Genomic DNA, 16,079 nt, shown 5'->3' on the forward strand with positions numbered 1-16,079 from the left:
ATTGTAGTTATAATGCAGATCCCAGAACTGTCATCAGGAGTCAAGACACAGCATGAGTCCCTTTCCCACACATCCCTCACTGTCCAACTTCCTTCCTCACACTTGGGAGGTGGTGAGGGAGAGCTGCTGTCCATGTGCGAGAGCAGCTGGAATGCAGAGCTCCATCTGGGAACAGACACTGAGCCAGATGAAGCTCTTGGGCTGGACACAGAGGACAGGCCAACATGGGTGACATTCCAGGGGATGTCTGCTGCAGATGGCTCTGCCAGAGGGAAGATCTCAAGGCCTTCTTCAGACACCTGTGAGGAGCCTGACACTCCTGACAGAGGGACTGAGGAGCCAAGGTGGTCCCTGCTGGATCTCATCCTTATGGACAAGAAATAACTGGGCAGGGATGCAAAGGCCAGAGTGCAAATTTAACTTCAGTAATCATGAGATAGTGGTGTCTAGAATCCAAAGAGGGAGGAAAAGAGCAAAAAGTAGCATCACAGCCCTGGACCTCAGCAGAGCAGTCCATGCCCTTGTTCAGAGACCTACTTGGAAGATTCCTGTGGCACATGGTGCTGGAAAGAGGCCAGGCAAGCCTGGTGATTTTTCAAGTATCACCTCCTCCAAGACAAATAGCAAAACAAGCAGAGGCTGACCAAGAGCTCCTGACAGGAGTCACCCCTGAAAAGGAAACACAGGAGACAGCAGCAAGGATAAGTGACTGGGGAGAAACTCAGAGGTGCTGTGCGGGTGCAGGTATGGGGGCAGGAAAGCCAAAGCACACCCAAAGCTGCATCTGGTAAAGCACATGGAAGGCAAAACTGATTGCTGTGGGTGCATCTGAGTGAGAATGGGCAGCTGGTTGCTAAGGACAAGGCTAAGGCCACCTTCCCCTTGAGCTTTAATAGGAAGATCAGCCTTCCAGAGCAAAACTCACATTAAAGATGTCAAAACCAGGTTTTGCTATATCTACAGAATGTATGTGTGCATCTGAGAGAATGCTGGAACTTCTGTCACATCCCTGCTTCCTGCAGTTTATTGAAGGAGAAGGTAGACAAGCCAGCATAAGTAACAGTTAAAAGCAGCAGCAATTGCTGCTTACTCTATGTTAACATACTTTATTTTTCATTATCAGTTACATACTCTAAACAGAATGTAAAAGAGTAAGATTACAATGTACTGATGTAGACTAGATCAGCAAAGCTATCACTACACTGTTTTCATGACCCTCAGACAAAAACTGGCCAAAAACCTTAAGAGTAGCAACCCACAATTCAACCACTTGTCTACTACTCCTTGCACTTATGAAGTGGGCTAAGGTTTACTTTCCTTTACTTAAAGGAGAGAAGCATTACTTTATTGTGCTTGTTTTTCAGAATTATTTTTCCAGAAATCAACCGGAGTCGCAAATTGCAGAATAGCCAGGAAAGCAGAGCTACAAAACGAAAGGATTTTCTATCATCCTTCAACAGCTGTTAGGGCTCCCCCCTCAATAAATGCAGAATAGCAGTATGGGCTACTTTTAAGTTAGTGTACTCATTCTCATGGCACAGATCTTATGATTTTCACTACAAAAAAACCCCTCTAGAGTTGTTGGTTATTACAGTAAACAGTTACTGCCCCAGTTTACAGCCCACTGCCTACAGCATATAATTAGATCTTCTACATCTTAAGTGCTATTTTAATTTACAGGTGGTAAGGTACAGTTATGCCATGGAATCCTAATGGCATTTCCCCACTTCTGCTCCTGTGCTTTATCTCAGTCTTGATATGTAAAACATGAGTAAAAAACGTTCTTTGGTTTGTGTACTTAACAGTAAGTATTTTAACAATAATTTTTAATGAATTCTCTCCTACGTAAGAACTGAAACAAACTTTTATTGCAACAGTGAACTCTGAAAATACTTCAGAAACAATGGCTCTGTATATTATGAAGTATCAACGCAGCAATGTCAGTAAAGGACCTTGGACCACTCTATACAAACGCAGAAAAGCCTTTAGCACTACCAAGATAGACACTCTCAGTCTGTTACATTCCCCAGTGCTTCATTGGTAAATTTCAGCTTTAGAGCTTCTTTGTCCTTTATATGGTGAAAATTAGCAGGTAGGATAGCAGCCTCCAAAGAAAGGAAATACAGAATCAATTGAGGAAATTCAGTGATAAAGGTGAACTGTTAGGCAAGAATAGAAACGCTTCAGTGATCCTAAAATATTGGAAGAAAGGGTTCAACTGGCCTTACAGCAACTGGAACAGGTTTCAAACTAAACCAGCACTTGTCCCTTTCTGACACACTGACCAGCATGCTCAATAAACTTATTTTGGCTGCATTTTGGGTTTTGCTTGCATTTGTTCTGTTGGCTTTTATTCCCTTATTCAAGGGAATGAGCCACCTCATCTTGAGTTTCAGTACCTTCAAGGAACAAAATCTTCACACAGTTAGTTGCTATGGAAATAGTATTTCAAAACTGGACATCTGTTGGTACAAAATCTATGAACAACTTAACAAAATAAGCTCTTATTTCTGAGACACATGGACTAAGCACAAGGCTCAGAAAGACAACTTCTTGGGGATTAGTCCAACACTACCTCCATAAAAAGTAACATTTAACTTCCCTGGAAAATGTCACACAGTGTCCCACTTTTCTATGTGCCCCCAAATAATTATAACTGGTATCCACCCAGCCTGACTAAACTCTTGTGAAGTGTATCAGTTTGAATTTGATATTATTTCCAAAAAAAAAAAAATCCAACAAACCAATCCCTTAACACCTACACTTCTCTTCAGTCTCCAAGTTTGAGGGACAGGCCTGTCTTGAAAACTGATTTAAAAAAAAAAAATCTATGCTGTACTTGTTCTTGATCTATATAATACAGCCTGTGTCTCTAAGAACATTAAGATAGATAAATTTGCCACAGTATTTCTTTCAAGACATTTTAAATAAAATCTGCTTTTTTGCTTTGAAAGATCACTCAAATTTTTCATGGCTAAAATTGAAATATTACAGTAAACTTTTGGGACTACCAACTTTTAATTAATTCCCCTAGGGCAGCCCTTCACACCTTCAATGCTTTCCCCCCTGCATCTGTTTTTGAAGCAAGACTGTTACACTGAAATTCCATCTTCCACATGCAGGAGGTGGGAAGGCTATTAAAAAAGAAATAAAGCAAAAGTTTAAGTTGTTTAGTGACACTGGTCACTAAAGAATTCTTCTAATTCAATATAATTGAGTAATCAATCTTGAATTTGCACTCCATTCATTAAGAAAACAACTAGTACAGCATGCAGTTTTAAAGATGTGACTGTCAGTCTTCCTGTAGATACTGAACAAGATTTTTTATCTTCTTTAAATCCAGTCAATAGTTTTATCATTCTGACAAGAACTCCAACTGCCAAGGTTTGCACAGAACATGAAAAACTGCAGTCTGGAGAAACCATCAGTTATCTTAGGGAAACAGAGAAAATTAGAATTTACAACTGGCCTGGATGTGAAAGAGATTTTCAATTACTGAAAGACTTGGACAGACCAGTTGCACTTCTCAGCAATCGAATAACTCCTCTTCCTTGTACAACACTTGATCCACAAGAGGAGGTCTTCACACCACGTGGAGAACCACCTATTAAATTAAATACAGTTTGCACATCAAATCAGCCTCTAAAGCTTGCATAAATTAATGGAATTGTTCTTCATATGCTGTGGAGCTGAACCTATTCAACAGCTCTGCTACAGAAAGTCAGGCAGGTCGTGTCCTCCACAAACACCAAAGACCTTAAGTTCACAATTTCCAGGTGGAACAGTTTAATTCAGCATGAACCTTACATGCAAGAAATCAAGCTGCAAACTCTGAACTATTACAGTTATTTATTCTGCAAACCTGATTCTGTTCCTCTGAAGGTTAGCCATGAAATGCCCAGATGAACTGAGCTCAGAGGCCTTCTAAGTAAACAAATCTTCTGCAAAAAGAGACTTAAAAAAGTCTTATATGAGTTGTAACAGAACATTTGCAACAAGGACCAGCTCAGTCTGTACATACAAGGATTTGAGAGCAGGAGAGTATTTTAATCAAAGCACCTGGGTATGGGAATGGCTTCATGCAACAGAAAAGCATAAATTGGAGAGCAACATCTCTAAAAAACTGAATTTTGAGAGACATTTTTAACACTAAGATTTCTGTCCAGTAAGAAAAGGAAAGCTCTTCATGCTTTTTCAGTCTTCAGAAATTCAGTGACAGTCACATACAAGAATAAGCACAGCTCACACAGAGCTGTGCACCAGTTACAGGCAACATCTAAGCCCAGAAATTTGAAAAAGCAACAACTGGATTAAGTTTAAAGATCTTTCCACCTAAAAAACATGGAAGTTTCAAACTCACTATTAGAAAGGACAATTTCTTGATCCTGTCTTGGAGGACCCAAAGGTTTTTCACATCCAGAACTTGCAGCTTTCATGTTCTGTATGAAAAAAATATTCATAATAAGCTACATGTATCTGCTAACGAAATATATACCACTATCCATCAAACCTATGAATCATGGCAAAAGCCCTACAAGTTCATCAGTCTGCCCAACATGTCACAAAGGACAGCATCCAAAGACAAAACAGCTCACCCGAAATTGGCACCTGGAAATAAATCAGGGTATCAATTGAAAGAATCTGACCTGAGTATGTCCAGCATCCAGTTTCACAATCCTGGTATTTGTGCTTTGATCACAATCAGAGCCTTGCAGAGGAAGGTGAGCTGCTGTTAGTGGGACTCCATACACACTAGCAAAGGATTTACTGATGCAGTAACTTCACCAAGAAAAAAAGGAAAACAAGAAAAGTTTGGCTAAGAGGGCTGGAATGCTGATGTGTGGAAGCACAGCATTTTATGTTCTTCAATTGGCAAACAAAAGCAGATACCAGAAGTCAGAAGGACTTCATGCCTGCATCCTTCGAAGACCATCAGCCACTTGAACAACAACACATGAAATAAAAACAAACTGCTTCCCACATTATCAAATGCAACACTTAGAAGTGTGAAAACAACTTTTTTTTCAGGGCATAGCAGCCCATGATGAGGTTTTTTGAATGAAAGACTATTTATTACTGTCTCTCTAAGTGCTACTACTGCTGTCAACAGAGATCATAAATGGCATTTCCATGTTTCCCAACTATTTACTTTCTTCCTTACAGAACCTTATGTATCTACATTGTATGTCAGGGAGTATAGAAGTCTCCAAAGTAGAGATATGCCAGAGCATACTGAGAATGCCTCTGAAGTCAAACAGTGAATTCTAATTCTCACCATTGCAGTGCTAACAGAATAAAAGCCATCATGATGGAGACAACTCCTCAGCAATACTCACCCCATTTTCTTAGAGGATGCCAGAGCACAGCAAATGATATCTGTCTCCTCATGCCACTTGCACCTACATGAAATTATGTTCAGGCTTAGTTCAGAAGCACTGGCATTGTTAATCAACAAGAGCAGTTGGTCTGGCCAGATGAACAGGAACAAATATTAAAAATGGTATATTTTTGTTGTGGTGACCATGCAGTACCTTTAAAATTCCACAGAGTTCAACAGCTTTGCCCTAAGTAGTTTATGCAGAGTTTAAAGGTCTGCTTATCAGGCCATCGCTTCATGCTGAGATGGGGGGCAAGGAGAAATGAGAACCCTAAGAGACAAATGGAATTTAAACCATTTGAACCATTTCAAGTTTCCCATTAATGTGAAATAGTTCTCACAGCATAAACACCCTCACTTTCCTCTTCAAATGTGTCTTTTAAAGTACATTCTTTCATTCTCCTCAAGGTCTCCTTCTAGGGTGGAGACACTCATGAACAAAAACTGCCTGACTATAAAAGGACAAAGTGACAACGATGAACCCAATGGATCTTAAAAATCCATATTCCAAGCACATGGCCAAGAATAACTCACTTTTTTTTTTTAAACCTACTGAAATTTATGATCGAATTATTGGTTCTTTTCTTAAATTAGTAGCAGAAGAAGCACTAGAGTCTATTTCTAAATTAACTGCATAATCACCCAAAATGCTTCTGCAACACTGCAAGTAAACATTACTTTTTGTACCAACACAGAAGAATCTGCAAGCAGGCACATTTACACAAAGAACCACCCAACACACCTGGTATTACTGGAGAAATCCCACAGGCAGACATCCAGCTTTCTGTACACCCAGATCTTGGAGGGCTCCTTTTGGTATTTCCTCTGGTACAGTTTCATTATCAGGTCTTCTACAGCAAAAAGCTCACAGTGGCTCTCAATGCCTACAGTTCAGTGAAAATCCAGGCCAGGAGAACAGGAATTATTGAATATCCTGCTCAGCATATTTCTCAGTCAGTCCCTGTTCACTACCCAGCCTCTTATCACAGCATCAAAGCTCAAAGATATTCCACCAGTGGTTTTAATAAACCTGGCTTCCTAGAAAGTGGTGGGAGAAAGAAGGAGCATGCTAAGTAGTCTTGGCTATCAGCACCAACTTTTTTGAAAACTTTGAGACGTGCTTTTCAGACAAATACAGCTGTCCATGATTACACAGCCCTTATTTCTGGGGTAGGAGGGGAAAAGGATGGACAAAAATGACCCATTTCCTACCTGTAATGCTGGCCATTCGACCAAGACACCAGTTAATTCGGAATCTGTCATTAGACTGGAGGGAAAAAGAGATTTCTGTCATCTCAAAGGAGTACAGCACAAAATTCTGACACTTCCATGACTTCTGACTAGGTCTGAAAATGTCACCTCCAACCAAAATTGTTTGTGCAATGAATGCAATCTCCCTGACAACTACCTTGAACCAAATTTCATGCATACTTCTTCAGAGCCCTGTTTTATGGATGGAGCCCAAGATCCTGTCCCTCCCTACTTTTTGAAGATTAAGATGAGGTTGAATTGAATTGAAACATAATATACTGTTATGAAACTTAAACACCTCTGAATCCTAACATTTTATTCTGTTCCCTGGAAAATGAAACTTGAGCAAAATTTAAGACACATGCTGTTCTCATGGGGAAAAGAGTCACAAAAACGTTAAAATATCTTTTTAAAAAAGCAGGATTTATGACTATTATTGAGCACATCCAATTTAAGTCAAATCTTAGGAGCCCTTAACCAAAGTCATAACAATGTCAGAGAACAATAGACCCTGCTCATCAGTAGATTAGAGCCAGAAGTGCAGGCTGAAAATAAGAAGGCAGAAAATTAGGTCTCTGCTTTATAAAAAGGTTGGCTTCTAGAGGCCATTTCTTCCTGCATGGAACTGGGACACTTTTTCCAAAGTGCCTCTCCCCACTTATATGGACACTGATTAGGTTTTAGAGTGAAGTATCTCCTTAGTCACCCAACAGGAGTGAAAGCAGAAGTTGAGGTTTGAGCTTTGACCTTGACCATACCCTGCAGAAGAAGCGAGGCTGAGCACCCTGGCTGGCTGGGCAAACTCAAGGAGCTCCGCAGGACAACTGCGTAACAGGAACGAGGAAGGTGAAATCCAGATATGGGAATCTTATGGGTATCATCACCTAATGAGGGGAAGGGGACAGGACAAAAATCCAAAACCACAAAGTTCTGAAAGTCCAGCTTCCTTAAGAAATCCACAAACACACACACTCCTCCTGTGCACAGACAGGGTCTGTGTTTAAGTACCAAAACCTTGCTTTTGTCAGCAGCTCTGGGATGTGAGCAAACACACTCCTGTCCCTTTAAAGGCCATTATCCAAGTTTAGATGTAGGAAAACAGGGCCAAGTTGTTCCCTCTGTACACAAGGAGAGGAAATGTCTTAATAGAAACAAACTGGAGACTATAAACATTAACTGAGAGTCACAAAGGAAACAGGCAGGCCAAGCCAGACACAACAATGGGGTAGATATTTTAATTTTGTTAATATATGCCAAGCTGCTAAACATAACTTTTAAATATAAAGCAGTATCTTTGAGTTACCCTGTTGTTAATTAGCACTTCATGCCAGAGATACATGCAAGGATTATCAAGACTTAGAAAACATTTGACAGAGGTCAGATAAGCTGAGTCTAAAACTGCACACCCATTCTTTTTCTCCATTAATACTCACCAGCAGCCTGGCAGTGGTAGCGAAAACCACGTGGTGGAAGTTCTGCAAAAAAGAGGAGAAGGTACAGTCATCATCCAACACCACCAAGGAGATCCTTAACTCCTAGCTACACACCTCAGCTTCACATAAAAGGAACAGTTCATCCTCTCTTGTAGCCTTATAAAAGTGCCACAACTACTTTTGAAAAGTTATTTTCAGTTATATGCATTTTAAAAGAAGTGCATTGTAGAGTGTGTTTAGAGAAACATTCATGACATGAAATATAGCACAAACGTGCAAGTCCTCCTGGATTTACCTACACTCTTGGACTTACATAAAGTTCTAACAATAATTCTCTTCAGAAACAACCCAGCATGCTCTATATTTAAGAAGTCTGACCATCTATAATCAAAAAAATAAACTTGTCTAACACCAGTGGTCTAACCTGGGCAGCAGTGACTCCAGAAAGCCTCCCTCTCACCCAGCACCTCTCTGACTTCTTGGAACTCACCTGGATCTATGAAGTGGTGGAAATCAGCCATGATGCCATCTTGCAGGGAGTATCTGACACACCCAATCTCACAGGGAAGGAAGCGCTGCTCACAGTGGGGTGGCAGCTTCCCATAGCTGTAAATGTCCAGGAAGTAGAAAATGTCTGCAACCACATCTGAAAGAAAGAACAAAACCATCTTCAGACAAGCCACCAGAGGTTACAGAAGCCATGCTGATCTCGCCTCATCCAGGGAAAGCTTTGGTGAACTTTCTCCTATACTGGGTGAAAAGGTAACAACACAAAACACAGCTCTTCCTCTGTATCCAAGATGAGGAGGTAACAACACCTATGCAGAATTCAGGCATTGGTAGTGCTGATACACCTTCCAGAGATCCTACTGTGTGTAGAGATGGGACAAAAAACCCAACAAATATAAGCAAACAAAAAAAAAAAGCCAACCTCCAAACCCACAAGGTGTTAAGAGGTCTGCAATCCAACAGGAACTATTATTCTTTTTAAGGACAGGTCTCTTTGCCCTTTCAGAAAATAAGGTTAGGGAAAAACCAAATCAGTAGTTGCAAAACAGCCTCACAAGCTAAATCTGGCAGCTTGCACCACTTAATGAGTTGTAGTAATCCTGTGGGGCAAGAAGATGAGAAGTCTGCTACTAAAAGGATTGCTTCTCTTCCACCAAATGAGCTCCCAAAGAAAGCAGCAAGAATACTCAACACAAATCTTAAGAAATAGATTTATCATTCACTAATTAAAAAGTATCCAGCTATGACAAATATTTCACAATACACCTTAATTCTTCTCTTCATGACTGTCAGTGTCCTCAGTGAACTCTAACATAGCTATTTAATTCTTACTCTAAACTCCTGCCCCCCATCAAAAAAATCCTACTTGCTCTACTAGAGAGTGCAACTGTCTTCACACATAAATAATTTTGAATGCCAGACTTTAGGACATTTAACACCAGTTGCCCTGAGCCTGAAAGGTCACACTCCCTTATGTGGGTCTTAAGCTGTACGAGCTGAGGGGTCATAGGAAAGACACCTCTCCTACCTTACAAAAAATTGATATAGCTCCAGGGAACCATACAGAACTTTAACTGAGAAATATTAAGAGCAGCACCATGAAATGTATCTCAATTATCCTTTATCATTATGCCTCTCATTCAGCTGAAAGATCAATTGTGTCAACTCAAGCCAGCATGATCAGCCCAATCAAATCTGCATCACAATGACAGGAGAGCATGACCCCTGGCACAGGGGGCACTAATAAGCATTTCACTTTTTATGGAGCTACTGCTCTTGCTCCCCCATAACCATGACAACATGAAAACAGTTCAAGAGACTGAGGTAAAAAGCTGGAGCTGAGACTTAACCACACAGCAGATACAGTTAATAGGAACTGGCTTCTTGACTCACCTTGTAAGCACCACCTTTTATCATTTTTCAGAATAACATAATAGTCATTGGGTAGAAGACTACAAATGTGCTCACTACCCAATTCTAATTAGAACAACCATTTGAAGACAGGGTACAGGCTAGAAAGGTTAGTTCTCAAGAGTTCTTTCAATAAGAAAGCAAGTCAGGATGTTATAAGGACACTGACAGAGTGCATATTCCCTTTTTCATTCTCCCAATGAGGCCAGGCCCTTGTTTCATTTAATACTTCTATCATACAAATTTTGAACTTTGATATCTAACAACTCTTAACCCTTTGAAATCAGTACAAGTATTCTTTATGCTGAACTTGGATTAGGCCTTGTCAAATCATAAATGCAGGACTTGAAAAATTACCTTTTCCTTAAAAACCTTGAAACAACTGTCAAGAAACTGTTATTGGTTAAACTCCCATTCAGCTAAAAAACAGAATAGAATTCTTGGAGGTTGGGGGTGGAGCAGTACTTTCCCTGGTGTTCCTCTACCTTTTACAGCAGTAGCCCAGTAGTGTAAAACATCTAGCACACATGTAAACAGTCTGTTTAGCAATTTGTAAACAGTCTTTGTACAGGTATCACTGAGAATATCCTCAAAGGGCAAGCTCTCATCCACTAAGATCAACTGCTTTAAAATCACCATACCCTGATCATTCTTCCAAGACAAAGCAGAGGCATCTGGCAAAGGAGTAACACTGGGCATCTTGGTGGTCAGAAGAGCAGGAACTGGATCAGGCACATTACAAGTCTGGAAAAGATGAGAAAGTTAAAAAAAAAACCAAAAAAACAACAACAAAGTCTTCTCACCCCAAATAAAGTTATTCAGCAAAATCCACTAATAGCTGTGGTTACATGGAAAAGTTTATATATATAATAAGGGCCTGTATACTTGCAGGCCAGGAAGGCAAGATTTCTCTCCAGTACCTCTGTCAACCCATTACAGTTTTAAAGAACTACAGTTACATTACAAAATGTAATTTAAAAAAAAAAAGAAGGTTCAACCACTTGTCAGAGGCAACGAACTCCTCAAACTGGAATTTAAAACTTTTCTCAGTAAGTTTAACGAAAAAAGCACCTGGCACATGTGTTAGTTGTCTGTGACTAGGAAACAGGTTCATGAAAAGCTGATAAAGCCTTAAGGAAGTCATTGCATTGCTCTGAAAATCCATTCATTAATAACAAGCTTTTAATAGGATGGGAAAAGAAACCTGGCAGCCTTACAGAATCTGATCATTCAAACCCCAATTGGGAATAACATCCACACCCAGGTACACTGATTGCAGATAACCATCAGCCAAAGTCAATGGTTATCAGTTTGCACTATCTAAAACAACATGAGGAATTATTCCCATCTAAGTAAGCTCTGGCCACCTCCAAAAGAGGAGCATGAGCTTTCGCTACACAAAGTGACTGTGGCTGTCTGTGAACAGGGATGGGATTAATAAAATGAGAGCACATAATCTCATGTATCCATATTTGCCTATTTCCACGACACAGTAAGGATGGTGATCTTATGCTGGTAAAGCAATTATTCCTCTCCCTGAACAATCTTCTAAAATGCTACAACTTGTGGAAGGAAACACAGAAGCCTCCATTTGACTTACCTGCCATTTCACTTTGCCCTCTCTGACATATAAAAATGGAGTTTCATTAATTACACACACTCAGCCTGCTAAATGACACAACGATGTTTAAACATTTTAAACAGCTTTCTCCCAGACAGGCAGGCCCCCAAACCCAGAAAACATTGCCTAACATCTCCCTTCTAGTCTAGACTGACTAATTTAACTAATCCATTTTTACTAGTTACTCCAGACTACGATCATCCTGTCATTCCCTCTGTCATAAAGTAAGTGTTTTGAAGTCCAGGAATTTATCCTCACCACTAATCCACATAGTCACAGTCATTATCTAGTAACAGAGGCATTAAGAAGTAAATGCAGTATTATCCATTTACTCAGTCAGTAAATGTGACTTTCTTTGCTTGGACACACAAATTTTTACACTACCAACAAACTGAAATAAATAAGCTGACACCTCACATAATTCAAACTCTTAAGTAACTGTTTCAGAGAAGTGCTGGGAAAGGAAAAGAGACAAACAAACAGAACAAACACCTTTTCAAGGCAGTAAATAGCAAAAATCATCTGTTTAGCACCATTTCTGACCATAACCATATACACTTAACTGCTACTTCTCCATCGTTCTTCACAACTGTGCTACTACTCTCTCCCATACCAACTAACCTGAAATAACAGCAGGGTGTATTATTCTATTTGTGCATAGGCCACAACATTTCATTGACCTGGTTCACCACAGACCTCAAGAACAACGAATCAGCCGCTTCTATGATGTGGTTTCAGGCTACCAAACAAGAACTGCCTAAACCAATGACACCCACAAAGGAGAAGCTACATGAACCTTTGACAAGAAGTAATGCAAATTTACAGTATAAGTTAAAAAAAAAAAAGTCAGGTATGCAAAATAATGCTAAAGCTAGGGTGTTAAGAGAACTACATTTTACTTGGCAAAGAACCCAAAGGAACAAGATGTATGGTTTAAGGGGTATCAAGTATTTCACCCTCAATTCAAACCAGAACAATTATCTGCACACATGGCATGGACTGCTACTGCAGCCATAACCTCCAGAGTTGGAGGATGTGGAGAGCAGGTGGAACTTGCACAGCATCCTATGGAACTTCCACAGCATCCCATGAACTTGCACACAGAGCCCAATACCATTTACTCCTTATTGAGGGCATTCCATCTCAGCATTTACCTCCTTTACCATCTTCTGAGCGCGTTTCTTGCTGTTCCATTTACGAGCCTTCTCTGCATACACTGTTTTCTCTTGCTCCGTCAGGGCCTTGAAGGAAAATTAGCTGTTATTAAAAGGTTTCTACCGCTTCCTTCGAGCAGTCCCACAAACTAACAAACTCCACGCGTAAGAAATCACTGCTGCACTTCAAGGACCTTATCGAGCCTCACTCAAACACTCCCAGTCGCTTTTTTCCTAACAAAGCCACAAGCTTTGAAGACAAACGCACAGCAAAGCGAAGATGAGTGAGGGCAAGCCACAAACCAGAGCGCTCCTGGAATTACCCCCACGACCCAGGGATGCCACCACCCCACCAGAGCACACGAACCGGGGCTGAGGGGAGGACGGCACGGCCACCTGAGGCCGCACAGGGCAGCCAGGTGAAATGGCGCCGAGCCGCCCGCCGGCCCAGCCTGCGGGAAGGCCCCGCCGCCATCCCGCCCTCACCTCCCATGCCTGGGAGCAGTAGCGGACGGCGTCCGCCACACGGGCCACGGGCAGCCCGCGCCGCTGCAGCTCGGGCAGCTGGTCGTGCGCGAAGCACCAAAAGGCGGTGCGGAATCCGCCGGGCAGAGCCATGCCTCGCCGAAGGGCGCTGCCCACACGCGGCAGCGGCGCGGCCCCTCATGAGGGGCGGGCGGGGCGGCGCCCGCGCGGTGCGCGGCGAGGGCGGGGCGGCCATGATGGCGCCGCCATGACAGCGCTTGCCCCCCCATGAGGCTGGGCTGGCACCCGGTTTGAGGTCTGCGTGCTCCTTATCAGCCGTAAAGGAGATTTATCAGAGGGACAGATAGCGGCAAACAAGCTCCATAGAGCGTTCAGGGGTTGGAATGGACCTTGAAGATGATGTAGTTCCAGGGACGCCTTCCACCAGAGCAGAGCTCCGTCCAGCCTGAACGCTTTCCAGAGACGGGCGCGTCCCTGGGCAACCTGTTCCTGTGCCTCACCATCCTCACAGTAGGGAATTGCTTTCGAATATCCAACCTAAGTGTTCTGCCTTTCATAAAATAGAACAAGATATTGTATGTCAGTAGAACCAGAGAAGTGGTTAGCACCCCTAGGTCGAGGACATCCTGTAGCCAACAAGCTCTGTGGGTGAAGTAAATCAAGGTTTGATTGTATGTATGTAATATGTATACATTGCCAACCTGGCAAAATGCTTAAGGCCCGTGCATCCTTAGAATCCTAAAATCATCAGGGTTGGAAGAGACCTGTAAGATGATCCAGTCTAACCATTGATCCAGCATTATCCCTGTAATCCTAAAACCACACTATCCAGTGTCACATCCAGATGCCTCCTGAACATATCTGGATATAAGTGAACTACCTTCATTGTAATATTAAAAATCACCGCTCCAGGTCAAAAGAATCCCTGTTTAGGTGAAGAAGATCTTTCCCCTAAGCATGCAAAGGAGACTGGTGGGTTTATGTAATTTATGGTAATTATTACCAATCGTATGTGGGAGGTTACAAACACAACATTTTTGTGTGTAAATAATGGTATGGAAAACCCAGTGGGCTGTGCTTGATTTGTGAAATACCACCAAGCACCAGGCTTGTATAATTCCAAAACAAGTAAATAATCAATGTCTCTGAAGTGTGTAATTATTGGCTTGTTTGCACACCATATAGGTGAATCTGAATTTTGTGGACAACAACCTCACAGCAGATCTTGATGAGAGTGTGGCATGGCTGTTCTTATTTTTTGTGTGTGTGTGTGTTCGTTGGGTGCTCAAGGACAAGAAATATCCATGGGAGCAGAAGTTTGCACTAGGTTCAGGAAGGAGAAGGAGAAAAATTGAGACCAACTTCAAGGGAGAACCCTTGAAGGGTTTAGTTTTGAGATATATGGCAGGAAAGTGAAGTGAGCATGTGTGTGCTTGGACAAAAAAACCAAACTTGTTCTTTAAAAATTATTTGGGAGCTCATGTTACACAGAACTGAGGCTGCTGTTCAGACTCTCTTGTTGTGGTTTGGGCTTGTTTTTGTGGTTGTTGAGGTTTTTTTTCCTTTCATCTATCTCATTGACATAACTGACACTTCACTGAAAGTGCGTAGGGAACCACAGTTCAGGTAAAATAAATATAGAAATAGTCTGACCTGCATCATCTTGATAAGTGGCACAGAGCTGCTTCCTGCCTTAAGCTTTCTATTGATCTCTCTCAAAAATCAAATGATCTTCACTGGCCATAGTAAAAAAAAAAATAAATAAATAAAGAGAAGCTAGCAGAGCAATAATCACAGCAGGTCAATAATCAAAATTTAAAACAAAGTTTAATCAGTTTGCGGAAATCTGGTTGCCTGGAGCAGAGGTCCCTACATTTTGCCATGAGACAGGGTTACTGAAGTGGCAATACTGCCATAGGTCCTGATTAACTTCTGGCCTGGTTTTCCTTGGCCAGGCCAAGGATGTGATGTCTCCCACATTTCTCACTCTTCCCTTGTCTTTTGGGGAATCTCCCTCAGCATCACTCTGCTTCTCATGCAGCCATCTTCAGTGGAGTTATGCTGACAGTTTCCATGAAATAAATGGTGCAGCGCTGACATGGAAGATTCTTTGCAATTCTCTATCCCAGAATCCTCCTGAATTTACTGTAAACTTAGACATGAGGATAAAAACAGTGATGAGACACATCCATGCCTTTCCAAGCCACTGGTAAATCTGCGTCTTTTCCTCAATCTAGCTGCTTTTTTTTTCATCTCTGGGTAAGTCTGCTCATCTCCAAAGGAGGTAGCTGTTGTTCAGGCTTCAATTCTTTGACTTAGCTGGTTATGTTTGTCAGTGCTGGAACTGCTGTCGGATAAGATCAGACCAGATTGCTCTTGCATCTCCCTGGTGGCTGGTTTCTCTGAGGGTTTAAAAAATGCTAGCTCATTCTGGAGGCAGTTTTGTCTTGCTCAAATTTTGTGAAACAGTTTGGTTTGTGTTCCAGTTAGGAAGTTTGCTGTTAAACCTACAGGAGTAGTCAATCACATTGATAAAAATGTAGAAAATCATGATGTAGCCTCAGTGAGAACAGGTAAGCATTTTTAAAGTCACTTTTACTGCTGTGAAAATCATTTATATTCCAGTCTAGTTCCAGATGCGTTAATGCTTAAGTCTCTAAGGAAAGACTGCAAGAAATGACTTGTATCTTGTAAATATAAACATCTGCACAGAGCCTAGTTCTTTCAGGCAGAAAGGCAAGTGTTTTACTGTATTACTGTAAGAGCTGTTGCTAGGAGTGCATCTGTGTGCTTGTATTTTATTTTCTTCCCATCATATTCTTTTCTCTCGTGTGCAG

The 16,079-nt window shown here is 41.5% G+C and overlaps 1 protein-coding gene across 1 annotated transcript; it reads right to left on the reverse strand.

Annotated features, from left to right (window-relative positions):
* Positions 1 to 1,840: 1,840 nt before the first annotated feature.
* MAEL (maelstrom spermatogenic transposon silencer) lies at positions 1,841 to 13,374 on the reverse strand. Its single transcript, XM_033086289.1, is given in 14 exon segments — positions 1,841 to 3,604; positions 4,361 to 4,439; positions 4,647 to 4,779; positions 5,337 to 5,399; positions 6,120 to 6,261; positions 6,590 to 6,644; positions 7,387 to 7,415; positions 7,418 to 7,444; positions 7,447 to 7,512; positions 8,062 to 8,103; positions 8,552 to 8,707; positions 10,623 to 10,725; positions 12,757 to 12,843; positions 13,243 to 13,374. Coding segments are annotated over 14 exon segments (1,230 nt in total). The 3' UTR covers positions 1,841 to 3,488.
* Between the last annotated feature and the right edge of the window lie 2,705 nt (positions 13,375 to 16,079).

This window comes from Catharus ustulatus, chromosome 2, assembly GCF_009819885.2.
Source record: "Catharus ustulatus isolate bCatUst1 chromosome 2, bCatUst1.pri.v2, whole genome shotgun sequence".
NCBI lineage: Eukaryota > Metazoa > Chordata > Aves > Passeriformes > Turdidae > Catharus > Catharus ustulatus.